This window comes from Schistosoma haematobium, chromosome 1, assembly GCF_000699445.3.
Source record: "Schistosoma haematobium chromosome 1, whole genome shotgun sequence".
NCBI lineage: Eukaryota > Metazoa > Platyhelminthes > Trematoda > Strigeidida > Schistosomatidae > Schistosoma > Schistosoma haematobium.
Window position 1 is genome coordinate 74973220 of NC_067196.1, and position 20685 is coordinate 74993904.

At 34.6% G+C, this 20685-nt stretch overlaps 1 protein-coding gene across 1 annotated transcript in view; it reads left to right on the top strand.

The window, feature by feature from the left end:
- The first annotated feature begins 4981 nt into the window (after positions 1 to 4981).
- The window catches only part of MS3_00002116 (uncharacterized protein), a 34603-nt gene continuing 18899 nt past the window's right edge, over positions 4982 to 20685 (top strand). The window contains exons 1-8 of the mRNA XM_051209681.1: positions 4982 to 5055; positions 5101 to 5240; positions 11321 to 11470; positions 12679 to 12858; positions 13910 to 14095; positions 15666 to 15854; positions 19066 to 19191; positions 20096 to 20146. Of these exons, the coding sequence (XP_051075141.1) occupies positions 5040 to 5055; positions 5101 to 5240; positions 11321 to 11470; positions 12679 to 12858; positions 13910 to 14095; positions 15666 to 15854; positions 19066 to 19191; positions 20096 to 20146 (1038 nt within the window). The 5' untranslated portion in view covers positions 4982 to 5039. The remainder of the gene's footprint in view (positions 5056 to 5100; positions 5241 to 11320; positions 11471 to 12678; positions 12859 to 13909; positions 14096 to 15665; positions 15855 to 19065; positions 19192 to 20095; positions 20147 to 20685) is intronic.

The following is a 20685-nucleotide window of genomic DNA, read 5'->3' on the forward strand; positions in this document are numbered from 1 at the left end:
GACAGCCAAGGGAACGTGACAAGTTCACAGTGGCCCTACGTCTACGAACATTCTCACTGACTTCAATATAACTCATAGTATTGGCCTTACAAGGTAATCAGTTACAATGAACATGAAAATCTGAGAGCACGTCACTCACCTGCATCACGTAAGTTTTTTGTGATGGCTCCAAAGCATGTCGGGACACTTTAGCTAAAGAACAAACGAAGTCACTCTATATGCGTATCAACCGAATGCCTGGTTCCGTATTTGTACATTGTTTCTATGACAATATTTTTGTTTTTTTATTAAGCGGTGCCTTAATTTGTCGAAGTTTATGAAAACTTCAGTTCCGGATGCGGCTCAGTGGACGATACCCTAGGAGCGTTGCCATTTTGTACTTGTGGTGATTATACTTGCTTTTGGTACTTATTGCACTAAAAAGCATTCTTGGTCGACTTTAACTAAGAGTTCTTTGGTTAAAGTTTGAAATTTTTTGCTACATTTTGTCCTGAGTACCTGTTTTTAGTCCTTGACTATCACTTGTGTTCACATTGTTATCATTTTTTGTTTTTAAACCTTTTAAATCGAATTACAATGGTTGGTAAGACTCACAAATGTGGGCAACCAAACTGTTTGTTCCCTGTGGAAGAGGGGATGCAGTGTGACGAATGCCATAAGTGGTCCCACAAAATGTGCACCCGCTTAAGTCCCACCGCATACAAAAGATGCTCGAAGCCTAACTCACATTGGCTTTGCATGTTTTGCTGTGCCAACAAGGCATTACTAATACAGGAGGCTATGAGCCTGTTGGCTTTGGCCTGTAAAAAGAACGATGGCATATGCGCCGACAACACGGGCACTGACAGCGACGAATGTGTCAGTGTAGTACCTGCTGTTACGCGACGCCTCAAACAACCGACTCTGACTGACGTAAAAGTGGAATCTTCGTTGACATTAACAGGGGGAGTAGTACCACCTGGTACTGACATTGTTAATAATGCACCTTTAATGGGAACCGAAGATCTGGATAAAACAGTCACCGTTCCAAATAGTCCCAGTGTTATGAGGGATGAAAAATGGATTACGGTACGTAGGAAACGAAACGAAAAGAAAAAAGCTGTAAGCAGTACACAGGTAGTTAGTAACTCACTGGTGGACCCAAATTGTGAGCCACAAATTGCACTACCAAAATCTGAAGGTAAGAGTGAAACCCATCCTGGCGTGACTGAGAAGAAAAATCTAATAACATCGAATATTATTGTGAGCAAATTGCGGGAGTCAAACGACCCTGATCCGAAAATTAGACACGCGCATGACTTAGAAAAGCTAGGAGAATGCATTCGTAGTATTTTACCAGATAACTCCAAAGGAGTTCAGGTCAAAAAATTGGTAAGAATAGGCAAGAGGACCGAGGACAATGTTGAACCCCGTCCATGCAGACTCCTTAAGGTAATCCTAGGATCGGAGAAGCAACGGGATCTCTTGTTAAGTAGCGCTCGTTGTCACGACAATTCTGACATCCGAGTTAGACCTGACATGTCTCTCGAAGATAGAATAAAGAGGAAGAAAGCACTAGCTGAACTTGAAACCCGTCGGCAAAACGGCGAGGAAAATCTCCGACTAGTGGGTTTTCGGATAGTCAGGTCTTGGAAGCGAATGCTACCAAGGCCTGTGTGGATAGGCTGTTCTACTTAGGAGTTTTATATGCCAACGCTCGTAGTTTACGAAATAAGTTCTATGAACTAGAAGCACTAGTAGACAGGTTAAAGCCACTCATAGTAGCAGTGACAGAAACTTGGTTAGTCCATGACTTAGACATTACTCCAGAATTATCCGGATACCATTGCATCAGGAGTGATAGGCATAGATGTAGAAAAGGAGGCGGCGTCCTGTTATATATAGCCAATGGCATAAATATCCGCTCCTCTACTAGCGAATCCCATGATAGCGGCACTTGTGAAGTCATTAGCTGTAAGTTGGCAATAGGATGTAGTACATTTATGCTAGGTGTCATCTATCGGAGCCCAATCTGCTTAGCTGATGACTTTGTTTTAGAGCACATTCATCTTTGGAGTGATAATACCAGGTGCTTGATAATAGGAGACTTTAACGCACCTGATATTAGTTGGACTGATATGACCACAGAAGGATCTATAAACTCCTTTGATAGTAGGTTACTGATTACAATAATGGAGCATGCATTAGTGCAGCATGTATCCCAACCCACACGTTTTGGTGTTAACCAGGGTTCTTCTCTGCTGGATTTGGTAATCACTCATGAGACTGAGGATATTGTCGACTTAAATATTCTTCCACCGTTAGTAAACAGCGATCACGCTGTTTTGTCATTCGCGTTTAGAACTAGGGACATATTATATGATCAGGTTACACCGCGCCCAAATGTATGGAAAGCTAACATATCAGCCATTCAGGAATGCGCTGCTAAGATACTAGCATATCAGTTGAAGAAGCATGGTCTGTATTTAAAGGTAAATTTAGACTAGTTACGTCCCCGTTCATACCATACCTGGTACCGCGAAGACCGAATAATAGTCCACCATGGATAACTAAAACGGTCAGGAAACTCCTTAGAAAAAGGAAGAATCACTGGAATATGTTCATCTCTACTGGCTTAGAACAATACAGATCCAGTTATTGTAAGATTAGGAATGCCTGTAAAGCGTTAATAAGCAAGACTAGACATTCATACGAAAAAAAATTGGTTAGGGATTCTAGATATAGTCCGAAACGGTTATTCTCGTATATAAAAAGGCGAACTAAGAGAAGCGATGGAATTCCATCACTTTTGATACGAGACAATCCGTTAATCTTAGCAGAGAATGATGCCGAAAAAGCTGAAGCTTTATCGGGATATTTTAGTAAAGTGTTTTCTATCGGTAATGAGGAACGACCAATGATTCATCGTGACCGTGACGGCTCGCTGATGGATCCTGTAGTCATTGAGAAAGATACTGTTTTAAGGCTACTTCAGCATCTCAAACCTGATAAGTCCAGTGGTCGCGATGATATTCATCCTAGGATTATGAAAGCCATATCAGATGAAATTGCTGAACCATTAGCGATACTATTCGACATGTCTCTGAGACAGTCCAGACTTCCTAGAGACTGGAAAGACGCCATAATAAGTCCGGTGTATAAGGCTGGGAGTAGGGATTTAGTTAGTAACTATAGACCCGTTAGCTTAACAAGTGCAGTTGTGAAACTGATGGAGAAAATCATTCGGATAGCTGTTATAAACTATGTTGAAGGGCAAAATCTTTTCTCCAGGGCACAACATGGTTTTCGGAAAGGCCTATCTTGCTTGACAAATCTTCTCATTGCACGAGAAGAGTGGGCTGCGGCAAAGGATCGGAATGCTCCTGTGGATGTAATTTTCATAGATCTAAGTAAAGCCTTTGATAAGGTTTCACACTCTGGTCTTAAATTCAAACTGAAACGTTTTGGAATCCATAACACAGTCGTCGATTGGATAAGTAACTTTCTCCATGACAGGAGACAAAGGGTAAGGGTTAATGGGGCTCTCTCCTCGTGGGTATCTGTAAAAAGTGGGGTTCCCCAAGGCACAATCCTAGGTCCTCTTCTCTTTTTACTTTATGTAAATGAATTGCCAACTGTAGCAAAATCATCCGTTCTACTCTTCGCTGATGACATAAAGATTTGGAGGCCCATACATAGTATGTCGGATAGAATAGTACTACAGGACGATCTTAGCTCATTGGTGGCATGGTTAGACAGGTGGTCACTAGAAGTAAATCCTAATAAGAGTGTAGTGATGCAGTTAAATAACTCTGATGAATCGTATGACTATACACTACGTGGACTCGTGCTACCCAAAGCAAGAAACTATAAAGACTTAGGAGTTATATTAAGCAATGATCTCAAAACGACTAGTCACTGTAAGGCTGCTGCTGCAAAAGGCTATAGGGTATTATGGTCAATTCGTAGGTCTTTTCAGTATTTAGATGATGAAATGTTTGGATTACTATACCCGATTTATGTGCGACCACATTTAGAATACGGGATTCAAGCAGCGAGTCCTTGTTTCAAATATGAAGCAGATATTCTAGAAAGAGTCCAACGACGAGCTACTAAGATGGTACAAGGTCTAGCTGGCCTATCTTATGAAGACAGACTGAGACACCTTAACTTATTTCCGTTATCTTACCGTAGAGTACGGGGTGATCTAATATTGGCTTATCGTATACTGAACGATGACCTTGGTATTAACATGTCTTATCTCTTGCTTCCGTCTAGAACCGATCATTTGAGAGGACATTCGAAGAAAGTTCAAAAACCGAGATCAAACCGTTTACGTCTGGAGTTCCGTTTCTCGCACCGAGTAGTGAATTACTGGAATTCCCTACCGGAACACGTAATATCAGCACCGTCTGTTAATATATTCAAAACGAGATTGGACCTCCATAGTATTACAAACTGCAAGGATTAATATAGGTCGACAGACCTCCTATCCTTATTACTGAAGACTGAAGGCTCATTCAAACACTGTACGTTACGTAGAATTGTCGACAAATTTTCCCCAAATACACGACGTAAGGGGAAAAAAGCGACATTTCCCCTAAATAACCGACGTAAAGGCGAAAAAGCGACATTTCCTCTTTAGTTACGCTTTCGTCCGCTTTATTTCCCCTTTCTTCGCCTTTATTTCCCCTTTTTGTGTTGCTTGGGATCATATTCTGATATGCAATCTTTTTCTTATATATTGCTACCACTTGATTAATTGCTTCTATGAATTCAGTGTTCATCTTTTTGTACTAATGAGTTATGGCAACTTGGACCGATGCACATATGTCCTGGTTTTATGTTGTAAATGAATAACTGACAGTGTGCTAGGCTCAATGAGAGTTGTATGCTATATGCATGCACTTCATTCCGTTATTATTCCTATAATTATCCCGGAATTTTCGTTGTTTAATATGTTGCCTTGTTTCGATCATGGGAATATGAATATTTTGATTTTAGCGTACCCGTTCACATAGTCATTGTCGTGGTCATTAGTGTGTGTAACGCTATTAATTATGCATCACTGTTTAGGTAAGTTTATTATTTAGTTAATTATTATTTGTTCAACGGATGGAGAGGAAAACGAAGGCAGAACTCCACTACTTTATGATCAATCAAGGACAGTACAACTTATTTCAGCGCATCAAAGTCGCAGACCACGAAATTCTTCACCTTCAGATGATTTTCAAAAAATTGGTGTCAATATAGACCCCGGGGTAAGTTAGGTCATTTATGTTCTATGATTCATTCATAAATAACTTAAAGCTGGGTAGAAATACATGTCGGTTCATGTTATCACACTTCGTCACCATAATGAAAGAGAATCAGCATAAAAAGCTGCACAGTCAAAATAATATCAAAAGTAGTTGAAGTGGAAAATATAGGAGAATATTGAAACTCAAAATCTAGAGTGGGCTTCAAAGAGTGAATACATTTATTCCATTACTACCTACATTCGGGCATGCCACTTAAGGTCTTCAACCATAGATAACGATTATCTCACAGCTTAACCAAGAACTCTGTATCTTTCTGCACAGTTCAGAACAATAGGCAGTAATTTCATGGACAGATTTTATTTCGTGGCCCAGCAGATATCAGACGTTTTTGTTTTTAACGTAATCCTATGCTGGCTACTGTTTCACTTCGGGTTATTCATTGCTTTAAGTAACGCATTTCATAACTATCTCAATTGGTGGTCGTTCACAGCACCACCACTATATTATAACACTTACTGAAGGAATCAAGGTCAGTCTGTTGGTGGCCCTACTTTAATATCAATAATTTTTTGTTAATTTAGTACCTCAGCTATCTAAAAGACGGCGTGAACCATTCAAGGCGTTACTAAATATAATTTTTCCTCTTAGCCATTATCGATTGCAAATAAATTATGTGACTCATCTACCAGGTTCAAATTTATGCACTTGGCTTTGATTCATACATTTTGTTGAAAGGCTAGCAATCCTCTGTCACTCAGATGGTAATGGAGTAGAGTTCGGATCTGAGATCTAGTGGTCGGAAACCATGTTTTAATTACTAGACCACTGCTTCCATAGCGACTGTGCTTCAGAGTTTGTTTTTCAAACAATAGAGTAGATAGACCAACAAAGCTTTTCCTAATTAAATAAAGCAAGAACAAATATTGATGCAGAATAGTATGAATTCATAATATTTCGAGGTTTCTCGTCAGCTGCTTACAACCAAATATGTATTAGAATTTTACATTGAGATAAGAAATAGTGTGAAACAATTGACATAAATGAATGTAAATAACTGGAATGACAAAGGAATACTATTCTGCATCAATATTTGTTCTTGCTTTATTTAAATTCATAAAGGGAACTAATTGCATGAAATTTTCCTAATTAATTTTATCTGTTGCTCCATCGGTTGTATTATTGCTACTATAGTCCCCATATTTTCAAACATTGATCGAATCTGTTAGTACTTTTAGTGTGAAAAGTTTGTATTGCTATTTAAACTAATAAAGATTATTTCTTGCTTGAGTTGTGAACTGTTATGCTCGTTGTCTTAAACGATAACTCGGTAAAAAGGAATCAGTAAAATGACCGTCTAAAAATTGGGAATAACTATAGTAGGAGTCATAAGAAGAACAATGGAAAATAATGTATTCGGATAATAATATGTGTAACTTGAGTGAAAATTAGCTCAGTAATTTAAACATCAGACCACCACCATTAGTTCTCTCTTTTGATTCTGAATTGGATTGTCAGAGTAACATTTCCAACTAATAGATAATGAAATTTCATTTTTACATTATTCTGGAGAGAAATAAAGTTTAATATTGGATTCGCAGTTATTTCGAACTAATATTAGCTGGAAACTACTCTAATACCAAGAAATATTAAAGAGCTGTTTTGTACTACTTACGAACCTCTCAATAGTGCATGCTAGTTTTCTTATTTCATGACTATATTACTTATTAGCAATCAGGGATCACCCCTAGTTTTTGTATCTCATTGGATAAATTAGTTATCAACAAACTGCTACTTCGAAAGTTGGATGCAAGTGAGCTGGACAGGCACTGTAATTTGATCCTACCCTTGAACCCACGTGATCGCTCATTCTCAGACACAGTCCAGACATTAAGCCAACATTTCGGCGACAACTCATCATTGTTTAATACTCGTTATCGATGTTTGAAACTAATTATGAACGTAGACGATGATTTTCTTACACATGTGGGTATCCTCAACCGTGAATGCGAACGCTTCCGGTTGAAGTCTTTGTCTGAAGACCAGTTCAAAGCCCCCATCCTCATTTGCAGCCTCCAGTCCCAAAACTTCAGTGACATAAGAACATGGTTACTGTATCGATCGGATCAAGATCCTAAACTTACCCTTAGTGACATGGCTAATGAATACCAACGCCTCATTAATCTGCAACGAGACACGACTATGGTTCAGAGTGGTGGGTCTAGTCGATCTGAAGTACGAGTAGTGCAACAGACACTTAACCAGAATAAATGTGCCTCTGCTACACCCAGTCCGTCCCACCACAGCTCAGTCCGACAGACTAAAACGAATCCCCCTGCTCCTTGCTGGCACTATGTACGAAACTACCCATTTAGGCAACATCGATGCAGGAAGTTTAAGGTCTTCGGTCATAAAGATGGGTTTTGTCTTAAGAGGAAGCCAAACCGATCCAGAAGTACCAAAAAGACTGTTCCTAAATCCTGTACCACTTCGTTGAGCCTAGTATCTTCTTGTCAAATCCCATCCCCGGGGTGAGAGGAAATTCATTACTCTTAATATTAATGGACATTTGTTTAGATTGCAGATTGATACGGCATCAGATGTTACCATCCTTTCACGTAAAGTTTGGACCGAAATGAGCAATCCAAGTGCGTTTCTATCATTGTATAAATAAGCTTGATTTATGTGCTTAGTGAACTCGCATTTTCTGGGTGCTTCTCTACGCCTCATCAAGACTTCTTGATCAACACATCTCCCCTTTTTAATAACCTACTTTCCTGGGGTCGACCTGCATCTTGATTGTTGTTCACCAGTGTTGGAGAGGCCACCTTCTGGAACAGAGATTGGCTTGTTTTTGAGCTTTTTCTCGTGATGGGGCTACCGGCAATTTGAAGGTATCAGGCAGGATGTCAAGGGGGAGAGTTACTCCTGTTGATGGGCGGTCTGGGGCTAGCTGTTTGCGTATCTGATTCTGATGGCGTGACCATCTTTCGCCTCCTAACTCTACTTCGTACATGACACGGCCTACTCTTCTGACCACTCGTGCTTCTATCCATGGACCACGGGTTGCTATGTAGTCACGGGCAAACACAGGACATCCCACTTCGTACGTGGCTTGCTTTACAGACTTTGTCTGTACTGGTGTTGATGCATTACTCGAATACATTAGGCTGTGAATCGTTTTCAGTTTTCTTCCCATCAGGATTTCTTCTGGAGACTTTTGCTCGTACTTGCCTCGTACTGCATATTGTAATTACCTTCGCTTATTAGGACAATTAGAATGTAAAGTTACTTTCCGAGATTCATCGTTTACTAGGGTATGTTTTATAACTCCAGCTGGTCTAAATTTACTTGGTTTAGATTGGTTCGACCAGCTAAAATTAGCTGATGTCCCATTGAATATCATATGCCACCTGATATCACAACCACATGACCCTGAAGCATATACGAGAAAGCTAGTGACGCAGTTTTAGTCTATTTTCCAACCTGGCTTGGGTCGGTGTTCTGCCATGAAAGCAACACTTCGGTTGAAACCTGCGGCTAAGCCTGTAATGCGTACTTTCCTGGGGTCGACTTGCATCTTGACTGTTGTCATACTGGTATGAATTGTAATTAAATAAATCTAACCTATTAACTGCATAGTTCTTATTGCTTTTGATTAAAGAATTTGGTGACTTTTATATATTGTTTTGCAAATATAGTACTTTTTTAAAATCCATCTGCTATTTGTAAATGAGGTTATGGTTTGGATGGGTTCGTAAAATCCTACATGTCTATGGTAGTTTTGTTATCCAGTAGTTGAAGTAGAGTTCTCCGAGCGATCAGGTTAAGGCTTCGTGTATATTTAATTAGGTTTATTTAACCTGTTCATGGTTTTCGATCTAGGAAAGATATGGCTTATATTTAGCTAAATGTCTAAACGTATACATTAAAGAAGTCAATATATACTTTTATTTCATATCCTTTTTGATGAAAATGGTGAAATTTGTAGCATTTCAGTTTTCATTCGATAATTTCATGCTGCATAAATGTCACTCAAATAAACTTTTCCTAATGTCTGTGTAAACTCAGCGTAAGATCGTGGTGCAGGTTTTAGATGGTTTAAAATGTTCATATTTCTGTTATGTTTCTTGCTATCAGATCTTTTAATTTTGATATTATTTCAAAACCTCACCGGAAGATTTAGATGTCTTGTCTAAAACCACCGGTCTAACTTTAACAGTACCCGCTGAAAGTGAAGACACATGGAGGTTTTCAAATTACACAGTTGTTGTTAACTACCTTAGCTATATAAGGTAGTATAATTAACTCCTGCCAATCATTTTCAAAAATCTTATAATTTTTCAGACAAAATTCAATTTATAAATGTAATTAACGCTTATTTGAGAGTTATTTTAATATATGAGGTTTTTTTTCAGTGTTACGTACTAGTTTCATTGCACTAACTAACAAAGCTATGTAGATTAACAGTACTGTTAATTTTAATGAGACCTTATTTTACGGAATAAAATTTAGGTCTATGTTTGAGGGTGATATACCTACAACACTCAGCAGTAAATTCGTGTCATTAAATTTTAATATACTCAAAAATCAAACCATTCAAAGTAATACATACAGTTGAAATCCGTTTCTCTTATTGTTCATTTAGACTATTTATTCTGCATTTTGTTATATTTTTGTTTTGGTTGGTTTAGTTGTATTGTTGATTAGTTGAGATTAAAATATCTGTTGAACAATTTGTTCATATTTAACCTTAATTAAATGGCTTGACATGCACACTATTCACGTGGTATGTGACCAATCAGGTTATTTTTGTGTGTTTTATGTAAGATTTATTCTATAAATGTATATCCGGAAAACAAAATTGAGTAAATCTTTAGAGTAATTTTGTGCCAGTAAAATTACATTGATATTCATTCAGACTTATATTACAAGAGGGCGTGGAAGTGTAGTATTGCTACTATAGCCATCCCATCGTGATAACATCCTGAGATTGTATATATTGTCAATGTCCTGATAACCGAATCTGTTGGTAAATCTATACGATGGTAGGTAAATCATGCTTGTTTATGTTCCGTGTTTTATCTTTAAGTGTGTTCTACTAAATATTTCTACTTGAAGTAAATTTTAGTTAATTCGTATAAAGTAAAGTTTTAGGTCTTTTATTTCATCTCACGTTTTAAACCAAATGAGTTTGCTCAAGTTCTGTAGGGGAACATTTCATTTTTTTCACAATTTAGGTTTATTTTTAGTAAACTTCTCTCCCTCCCTTATACAACAACCAATGAATATTAAACAGTTTTATTGAATATATGGTGGTAAATATTGTTTTGTATTGTCAACTGAGTCAGAAGTAGTAACTAATATTTTTCACTGATTGTCGGGTTTAATCACCGGTGTTGGGTTGATGGTAGAGACATTGATTATTAGCTCTAAACTAAGTGTTGTTTTAGAAATTGAAGCATTCAACTTTCAGCCAGTAGGTTGCAGATTTTTACCCCGCTTTACTTAATTTGGTTTGGTCAGCAAGGTACTATTGTAATGACTAGGGACTTCGGCAGGGGAAATCAGCTTTATTAAGCAAAATTACACAGTATTCTTGTAAAATATAAAAACAATAAATTAAATACACTATTTGCACATCTTCCTTGAATTGTCCCTTTCACAAACTACATCGTTCTTCCGTTCCTGTTCTTATTTCGATTGCTTTCCGTTTTCCTTTCTCTTTTTTCATTTTCCTCTTCGGTCAGTGTGACTTCTACGTCGAATTCCTGATACACACCACAGTTTCACTGACCCCCCTAATGTAAACACTATAGCTCAAATCTGAACACATAAACTTATTACGTGAGTTGTATGATTATTATTAAAATAAAAATAATTATCTAAAGCTTTGCTGCTCCAATTCCTATCAATTCTTAGTGAAAACAAACTATGTATATTATATTTATTATTTTTCCTGTTATTTTTTAATTGTGTTCATTATTGTAATCATCATCATCATCATCATCATCATCATCATTACTATTATTTCTTCCTTCACTTTAATATGTTAATATTTGTCTCAATTCTTATTATGATAGTGTCCTCCTTTTCTGTTAAAGGAGAGAAACGTGTTCAGTTTTAAACGATTATGGACGTTCACAGGTCCTGGATTCTTAATGAGTATTGCCTATCTGGATCCTGGAAATATAGAGTCAGATTTGCAAAGTGGTGCAATCGCTAATTATAGAGTAGGTTATTACCATGTTTATAAAATTTGTTCTGATTGATCTTATTATTGAACTAGGCTATTTAAAAAGAATTAAATATGATTTGTCATTATGAAATCAAATCCTATTGTAAATCCTTAGAGAATATATTGTGGTAGATAGTTGTTTTCCTGTTGTTTGAGAGAGATTGGGGTTATTGACACTCCCAAGGTACCTGAACTTGTAGTTTAAGTTATCGACACTTACTGCATTCAGTGGGTAGTGGAATAATCGAGCAACTGAATGAACGTATACGGGATCTGTAGCTCGTCTGTTTGTAAAGAATCATAATACTGTCCTGTTTCTCAGTTTTCAATGTATGTGATATGATCTCATTTTTTGACAAACTGATTGACGCTTGAGTATCCTAACATCTTTAAGCTACATCTTTATGTCGAATAAGTTCCGTTCTTTTTGGAAAATCAATAAAATATTGAAATTTCGACTTATTTTTGGTGAAACTGTGGCTTCTCAACTTTTAAACATGTTTTCATGAAAGGAAATTACTTCGCTCAATTCGTTCCTTCTTTATTTGCCAAATGTCAAAACGGGAATTTTCACTATTTTAAATATGTGATTATCTTTAATCTGTACTTAGATCATAGGGTTTATTTTTACTACGTCTACCTTGATTCAGTTGACAATGAACCAAAGGCTTGCTGGTACTTTGTAATTGGTCGTTAATCTTTGTCTATGATGTGCACGACGTGTTTCTATTCCAGTTACTGTTATCGGAAACTAGACCCTTTATTAACACTTGTCAGTGTTTGTCTCTGTTTAGTCGCGATTGTTTACTTACTGCTTCTTTAATATGTTCAAGAATATTTTATGTTTCACGAAAGTCATGTATTATAAAATCTAATCTTTCTTATTGTTTTATATAATTTTTTGTTATTTTAGTCGAGACTGCAGGTAGCTCATCGTTTTTCTGCAGTCTCTGATATAATTACTATATATGTTAGATGGTTAGTGAACTACCTTTTTATTTCTAAGGATGATGTTTGTGGTTGGAAGAAAATCTGAATATTGACAGGATTCAAATATATAAATTTCAAATTACCAGTCTAAACGTCTGAATTTGTTAATTCAAGTTTTACCGTAACATAGCTTATTTGTTAACAATATTTATTGTGAGAAATTTGGCGGGTTCATTTTAAGTACCGTGTTTTTCTTTTCTAACTGACATTCAGCTTCTATGGCTTTTACTCCTAGCTACATTGATGGGATTATTTCTACAACGTCTGGCTGCTCGTTTGGGTGTAGTGTCAGGTAGACATTTAGCAGAAGTATGCTATGATGAATATCCTACACCGGCACGTATTATACTATGGATTATGGTTGAGGTTGCAATTATTGGGTCAGATATGCAAGTAAGTTTTGTTTATTTTGTTACGAATTTTATTAGAATTCTCTGCAGTATAACATGTCATTATCATTTTTCCACTTATTGTGCAACAGTCCACTACCTACAGTGGTTAGTCATTTGTTTGAACGAGTACCTAAACTCAAAAGTGTTTGATTGTAGATCTCTATAAAAAATTGTTCATATTGACACTCTAAAATACATAAGTTTAGGTTTTTATACTGCTCAGTGAGACAAAAGAGTGATTGTTTAGCGGGTTAGGTATTTGAGTTTCAACTGCATGCTCATACCTAAACCCTGTTATAAAGAATATGTTTTCGAGTTTGTGACTGTCAAATGTGGTACAAAACTCTCGTGTATTTATAGTTTTTTTGTAAAAGCGATGTCATCATTATAGTCATCCAATCTACATAAAAGGGTTTTTAGCGTTTTCCCAATAGGGAAGCTACACGTAGATATTCTGAAATGTTCTTCCAAAAAATGATTAGATGGAATGTCTTCAGCTCTTTCTGAGCTTCTTAGAGCTTCCTCAAGTTCACCCGTCGACCGTCCACACAGTAATGAAAAACACATTTGGGCAAAATGCTAAACTACTGATGATGGGGGGGGGTAGTATTCAATATAGTTGGTTGAATGAAAGCTGTTCACAAGACTTAATTGTTGATGTGAGCTTTCAGAAGATATAGGAGTGTAGTTCTCTTGGCTATATCCATAAAACGATAGACTCTCTATTGATATTCTGAATAAAATGATTCAAAATCAATCACAAAAGTCCTAGTTTACTCTTTCTACGTCTGAACATTCAGTTTTGTTTTAAAGACTAACGGTAAAAATTTGACTATACAATTTCTTAGCTTAATTTACAATATATATATATCGTGTTAATGTATTTGTTGAACCCTATGAATTAAATGGTACTATTGTGTTTTCGAATTTTCAACATAAAGTTGATATAAAAATTAATATGTTTAAATGTTTCAATCTCAATCGTTGTTGTTAGCAAAGCAGTTTCTTGTGACCATTTTCTTCCTTTTTTGTTTTGTTTTGTTTGATTCTAGGAGGTGATTGGTACTGCTATAGCTGTAAATTTATTAAGTTTTGGTTATATACCTTTATGGGCTGGTGTACTTATCACTATTTTGGATACTTTCACTTTTTTATTTCTTGATAAATATGGTTTACGTAAATTAGAGTTCTTTTTTGGACTTTTAATAACTATTATGGCTGTGACATTTGGTTATGAGGTTAGTTAATATTATATCCAAATATTTTTTAATTATCATTTGTTCTTATGATATTAAAAAAAATTCCCAAAGATATTTTTCAAGTAAAATTCCAAAAAAAAATTTTGTTTTTCGAATACAGGAAAAAAGAAACTTGATTTATACTCCAAAAATAAATTTTTGTAGCGAAATTTCTTATAATAATGATAATAATAAAGTTAATGGGCATATCAGATTAGAACTTCTTTAAAACAAACCCACCGAAAGATCAATAGCGTAATACAATTTCTACTTTGTCCTATTTAGTTGAAAGGAATAAATGTAAACAAATTGGAAAACAAAAAAGAACAATACAGTATAGTTAACAGAAACATATAAAGAGTCAATGTAAATAAAAACAAAACACTTTGATGAATATATCTTAATAAAAATAGGATATTTTCATTTTATACAACCATTTACTTCTAAGTATATAATGATAAATGGTTTAAACTATTTCATAATCAAAATTTTCACTTGTTAATTTGATATAATAGTCAAAGTTTTTGTATAACTATTATTTCCTAATTTAAAATTATACATTAAGTCCATTTGAAACCTTGGGGATTCATTTATTGTACTGATCTACTAGGAATGTAAACAATTCCTTTTATTCATTTATGTATTTAGTATCATTAATAATTTCACTTTCATCTTTTTGAGATTTCATCTTTAACATATATTATTATGTTAAATATGTTGTTTCTTCTTCTTGTTTCTAACTAAACTTTATTGATATATGGTAGCGTTACTAGTGTAAATTTAGACCATTTGGAATTGAAATATAATGAATTCATGTTATTATACATATCTTGTTCTTATCGCTTTATTTAAATTAATCAAGGGATCACGATGTATGAAATCTCCAAAAAAAAGAAAAATACTATCCTCTACTGAGGTTTTTCTATTTGAACTTTCGCCAATGTTTAGACGAACACTCATCTATACATAAAAGACAATAGATATGAAGATAAGATTTATTTTTGTTCTGAAGAAATAGTTTACATGATTTCACGAAATATTAAAAATTCTAATTTCTATTCGTTGGGATGTCACAAATAAATCATTATTTTGTTACAAAGATTTCTAAAATTCTTACGAAAATTAATTAACTTCAATGGAAATAAAATCCTTCACAAAGGTTTCAGGTCTTATAATGAAAATCCGATAACCTATATCGTACATTTATAGACGAATCGAAACAATCTGATTAGAAAGGATAGGATTCAGTTATCTGTAGTGAGAATTACTGATGTATAGGTGAACAGAGGAAAACATGATCTCTTACTATTCTATCCATTTGTGTATTCAGTATTATGATGTTCTTTACTGTCACTGATACTTCTACTACTTTGGTATTCATCTTGATAATTGCTGATGCCTTGTGGAAACTTTGCCTGATACATGTATGTACCAAACTACGTTAATTGTGATTAATTGACCTAAGAGGTTTTCTTACCCGTAATGGCTGCTTTTGTCTTAATTATTTACTCACAGAATCATGTCATTAAAATAACTACATAATTTCCATATTTAATTTTTTTCCATTTAGTATATTGTTGTAAAACCCGATCAAGTATCTCTTTTACGCGGATTATTTGTGCCTTCTTGTCCTGGTTGTGGTTGGCCTGAATTGGAACAAGCTGTTGGTATCCTCGGTGCTGTTGTAATGCCTCATAATTTTTACTTACATTCTGCTCTTGTTAAATCACGTGATATAGATCGAAGTAATCCATTTTTGGTATGTTCTTAATTTTCTCTATGGTTTATGTTTCATTAAACATATATTGTTAATACTGTGTGGTTTGTCGAATGATTATCTTTACTTAATCTATATGTGTACTTTTCAACAAGGCATTTTCAAATTAATTTCTATGATAACCGATAGTATTTTTATATCAGTTGCTTTTAAGAACAGCAATCTTATCGGAATAATCTGAATTCAATTATTTCATGGATTTTATTCAGCTGCTTATAATCTAGAAATAACAGTATTAATTCTTTAAAAAAATATTTACTATATATCTTCTTAACAGAAAACTCGTCATTAATGAAGGAGAATAAATTTATGCAATAAATGTATCAAAATTATAAGAACTGTTTATATAATTGATTATCTATATGTTAACTGGTGTTAATAGTCTGGAAGGAAATTTTGAAACGTATGAAGTCAGGGTTTTAGAAATGATAAGTTAGTGACGAAAGTTATGTACTAATGACTTGAAAAGTTATGTACTAATGACTTGAAAAGTTAAGTTGACTAGGAGAGTATAACTCAGATAAGATGTAGTAACGATAAAAAAGAATTGATAATTGAAGGGGTGAAGTAAGATGTTACGCAATTAAGTGCTGCTGTCACCAATCATTGGAGACTCTTGGTGACATGGCTCAGAATCGATCACAATGGCGTCGGTGTATACACTCTCTGTCTTCCCTTAAACTAAGAGATTAAAATCGCTTCATATCTTTCTTTCTATGAACTAATTCCTTCTTCCTATACTATATCCTTATTGCAATATTTCTTTTATATATTACCACCTCTGAATTAACTACTTTTATGAATTCGGTGTCCCTCTTGTTGTGTTAATGAGGTATGGCAACTTGGACCGATGCATATATGTACCTGGTCCCATGTTGTAGCTGACTGACTGACTGCTGTAAACTAAAGTCAGTAGGGCAATCTAAGACTGATATTAGTGTTCTTTTAAATAGAGAAATTCAGTTTAGGCATTTTGATAGTAATGACTTCGTGACGTGCACATTGATTGTTTTGAAGGATTTCTGAATGTAGAAATCGTGTCCAATATCAATAAGATGGTGGGCATTGACATCTGATTCTGTTTTTGGTTTGTCCGCTGGTGATTTACAATAGAGATGCTTGGGTTTTTGGTAGCATTGTATTCCCATTTCTCAGTAATTTCGGTTATGAATTTGTTCTCTTGAGCAACAATAGAAAACAAACTTGCTCATTAATTACCTACGCTCAACATTGATATCCAAGATTTCTCTAAAATATCTGGGAGTTAGTAAGATGGAGTAGGAGATAGAGCCAAGTTGCGTATGCTTGAGAAGTAGGATAGTTTATGCCGGTTCGGGTAAACTTAGATACAGTCATGATTTCAGTTCGATTGTAAAAGTTCGAGTGCATAACACGGTGACAGTAGTACTGCTCTGTGCCTGTAAAACCTGGTCTCCGAATTGAGAATGTTCGGCTCCTCTCTGTTTCTGGTTAACATTGTCTTAGACAGATTGCTTGGATTTGAGGCGTAACTGAACAATTGGTGATAAAATCTGACATTTCTTCAAGCACAGTAGAAACTATCAATTATTTGGTGCAGTCTTCAAACACGGACTTCATTAATTTCGTCCTGTTTCACATGAAATGTAGTGAATCTCCTGTACCAAGTTTTGTATGTTAAGACTCAGTAGGAAAGCGGATAAGTGATCAGTCAGTTGTGTGATGCTTCTAAATGAAGGATATAAATATTTCTACTTGCTAGATTAGATTCTATGGTCCCTGTAATTTAGTTGTTTGAAGTGTTACCAATACATCATTCAATATAGAAGATTGTTTCCTCGACAAATAATAAAGTGTAATTTTGAGTCGAATGAAATTCGTCTAAGTAACATTTCTATTTGATCTGTATAATTTATTATTTTTTAAAATTCGTATTTCATTATTATGCAACCTTTCAGCAATTTGTTTCATATCACATTCAACGTAATTTTTTTGGATAGTGTACTTAATGGCCTATTTATTTATATTATTGTCAATAAATGATAATACCATAGGTTGTATGAATAAATGTTAAACATTAATATTTTTAGCAAATGTGAATTAGTAAGTAGACTTTGATTTTAACGGTATCAAATATTAGAGTTTAGAGTTCGAAAAATACTATTTCACCAATAGGGTCAATATTATGTGCTGTTTTAGAATACTGCTATAGTTTTGTTTATGGGGTGGATGAACGGCGCGAGTGAGTGAGACGATAATCTCAGAATTGCAAAAATAGTATTAGGTGGTTAAGAACTAAGCGTGTAAATATTCAGTACTTTGTTTTTAAATCAGGTAATAGCATAGGGAATTGTAAGTTATCAATTATTATAAGGTACGAATTGCTAAGTTCACCGGAATTAACATATAGGTATCTTTTAATTATAACTTGTTTATAGTGCAAATAATTACTTTAAGTTAAATACACCAAAATGGTCATAGTCATTAGATTTTTCCTTTCGATTTCGATGTTCCAACATACGAGGATGAACGGATTCTATATTTCAAGCTTGTATTGGAGTACTTTGTATTGAAACATTTAAAGTTCAGGTAATGTAAATTAATGTTAGTGTATATGAAGAGATCGAGGTAAATCAATGTTTGTCATCTTAATTATTCTCACCGATGCAGTTGTACATTTAGTCAGTATGTACTAACTTTTTTCTGTTCATTTAAAGTATGAGGCTAACACTTAGGTTGATAGTTCCAGGAGCATTCTATTTTTCATTTGAACGTGATAAGGTTAAAAAGTTTATTTCACTTGAATTGTAAATTTTAGAAATCATCACAATTTCATTGATTTCAATACAACATTTAGCCATCGAGGTATTAATTAAAACAAATATACCTAGAGCAAAGACAACAACAACAACAACAACAGTAAATCAGTCATAAGATAGGGATATATTTTATGATTTTCGTGATTATAATGCTAATGAGTATCAAAATAAGACACCATCCATTTGGTGTGTATCTGTCATAGGAGTAGATGTTCGTTTGTGTGACCCTTTTTCACGTATAACTTTTTTTCTTGTGTGTCGAGTTTATATTTATACGCTTTGTTCATTATTTTTCTAGTTATACATAGAAAGTTAATTTCTAATTTCTCGTTGCTAGTGTCATGCTTTTGTTTAAAAATGTGTTTTTATTCTCTTGTGGGGGAGGTTGTTTATAGGTTCGTGAAGCGAACATGTATTACTTCATTGAATCAACCATTGCATTATTCGTTTCTCTTATGATAAATATATTTGTTGTATCAGTATTTGGTGCTGGGTTCTATGGTAAAAATGTTAAACAAGTGGTAGGTTATATTTTGTTTGAATATTTTCCTTATATATATCACTGATTTAACATCTTGTTTTTGGCATAGCCATCAATGTACTGATGATTTCACCAACGTTCCCGACCAACAACAATTTGAGGCCAGTTTCATACGGCCTTTTTAGGAGTAGTACTTATCATACTAACTTCATTATTTTCAAACCTAATCGGTGCCCTAAAAATCTGTTGGACAAATTAAGTTATACTATTCTTTAGGCCCGACCTTTTATAAACCACTTTGTCTGTAAAAAGTTTGTGTTACTGAAACGGTTGCTTATTCGTTAAAAACCCCATAATGTTGCCGTATCCTTATACAGTTTACAAAACGATTTCACCATGTAACATGAAACTTGATAATTGTGGTCTTACATCCATCTAGCTGATTTGCGCGGTATGGTAGGACCTCAGTAGACAAATATTAAAATCAGTGTAGTTTAGTTGGGCCGTTTTCAATGAACAGGTTTGACCATCATGTCGAATTAACGTCTACAGTTGGGTCTGACTTTCATTGGAAAGTTATGTATAACATTTCGATCATGGCAAATATAGCAATAATCATTCTTTTATTCATCATAATATTTATGAATTATGATAAGTTTATTTAGTGAGATTTAAGTGTGCTTGGTATTATATTGTTTAACAAGTTAGTATCATTCGGACTTGTAAAGTAACGTAACCATTGTTTACTATATCTAAATATTCAATAAATATGTACAACCTTATTCAGTAATAATAAGTCAAACTAAAGATTTTTTCCCTAAAAGTCGCCTAATAACAATTAGATTGTTTCGACTTATCACTTTACCATTGATTAAGTTAATGAACCCCATTTATCTTTGACAAAGTTACTCTGCCTGTTCTTAATTTCTGGTATGCTTTTTTAGATTGAGAATTGCACACTTGAAGGTAAAATTCCTGTTCGTTTTACAAATGCTGTAAGTTTTTTGTTTATCAATTACATTATTGTTATATTCCCAAGTTTATAGCTTTTAATGCAATGTTGTTGAGATGAATTTAGTATAAATAACGGATATTAAAATATCTAATGGTTTAGAGATATCCGCTTCTTTTGATGACTTTTGTAAAATCCTGAAGAATAATATACTGAAATGTTTGAAAAGGAATTATTTTAAATCAAAGTCTCAAGTTGATTGCCTGAAAGTTAAATATCAGTTGGAGATATTTAATACGAGTGCGTACTGAGTCTTTCTAAAAGAGAGCAAGAACGAAGATTGGCGCAGAATAATCTGAATTCATTTTATTTCATTAGGTTCTCATCAGCTGCTTACAGCATATCTCAATGAAGTGAGGGAAGGATGGCATAGTTAAATGTTCAGTTTATAAGAAAGACACATGGAATGGTGTTTATCTCAATTTCAATAGCTTTTGTCCAATCAGTTACAAAAAGGCACTTGTCAAAACACTGTTTCACAGAACAGAAATAATATTTACTGCCGATACACTAGAAGAGGAA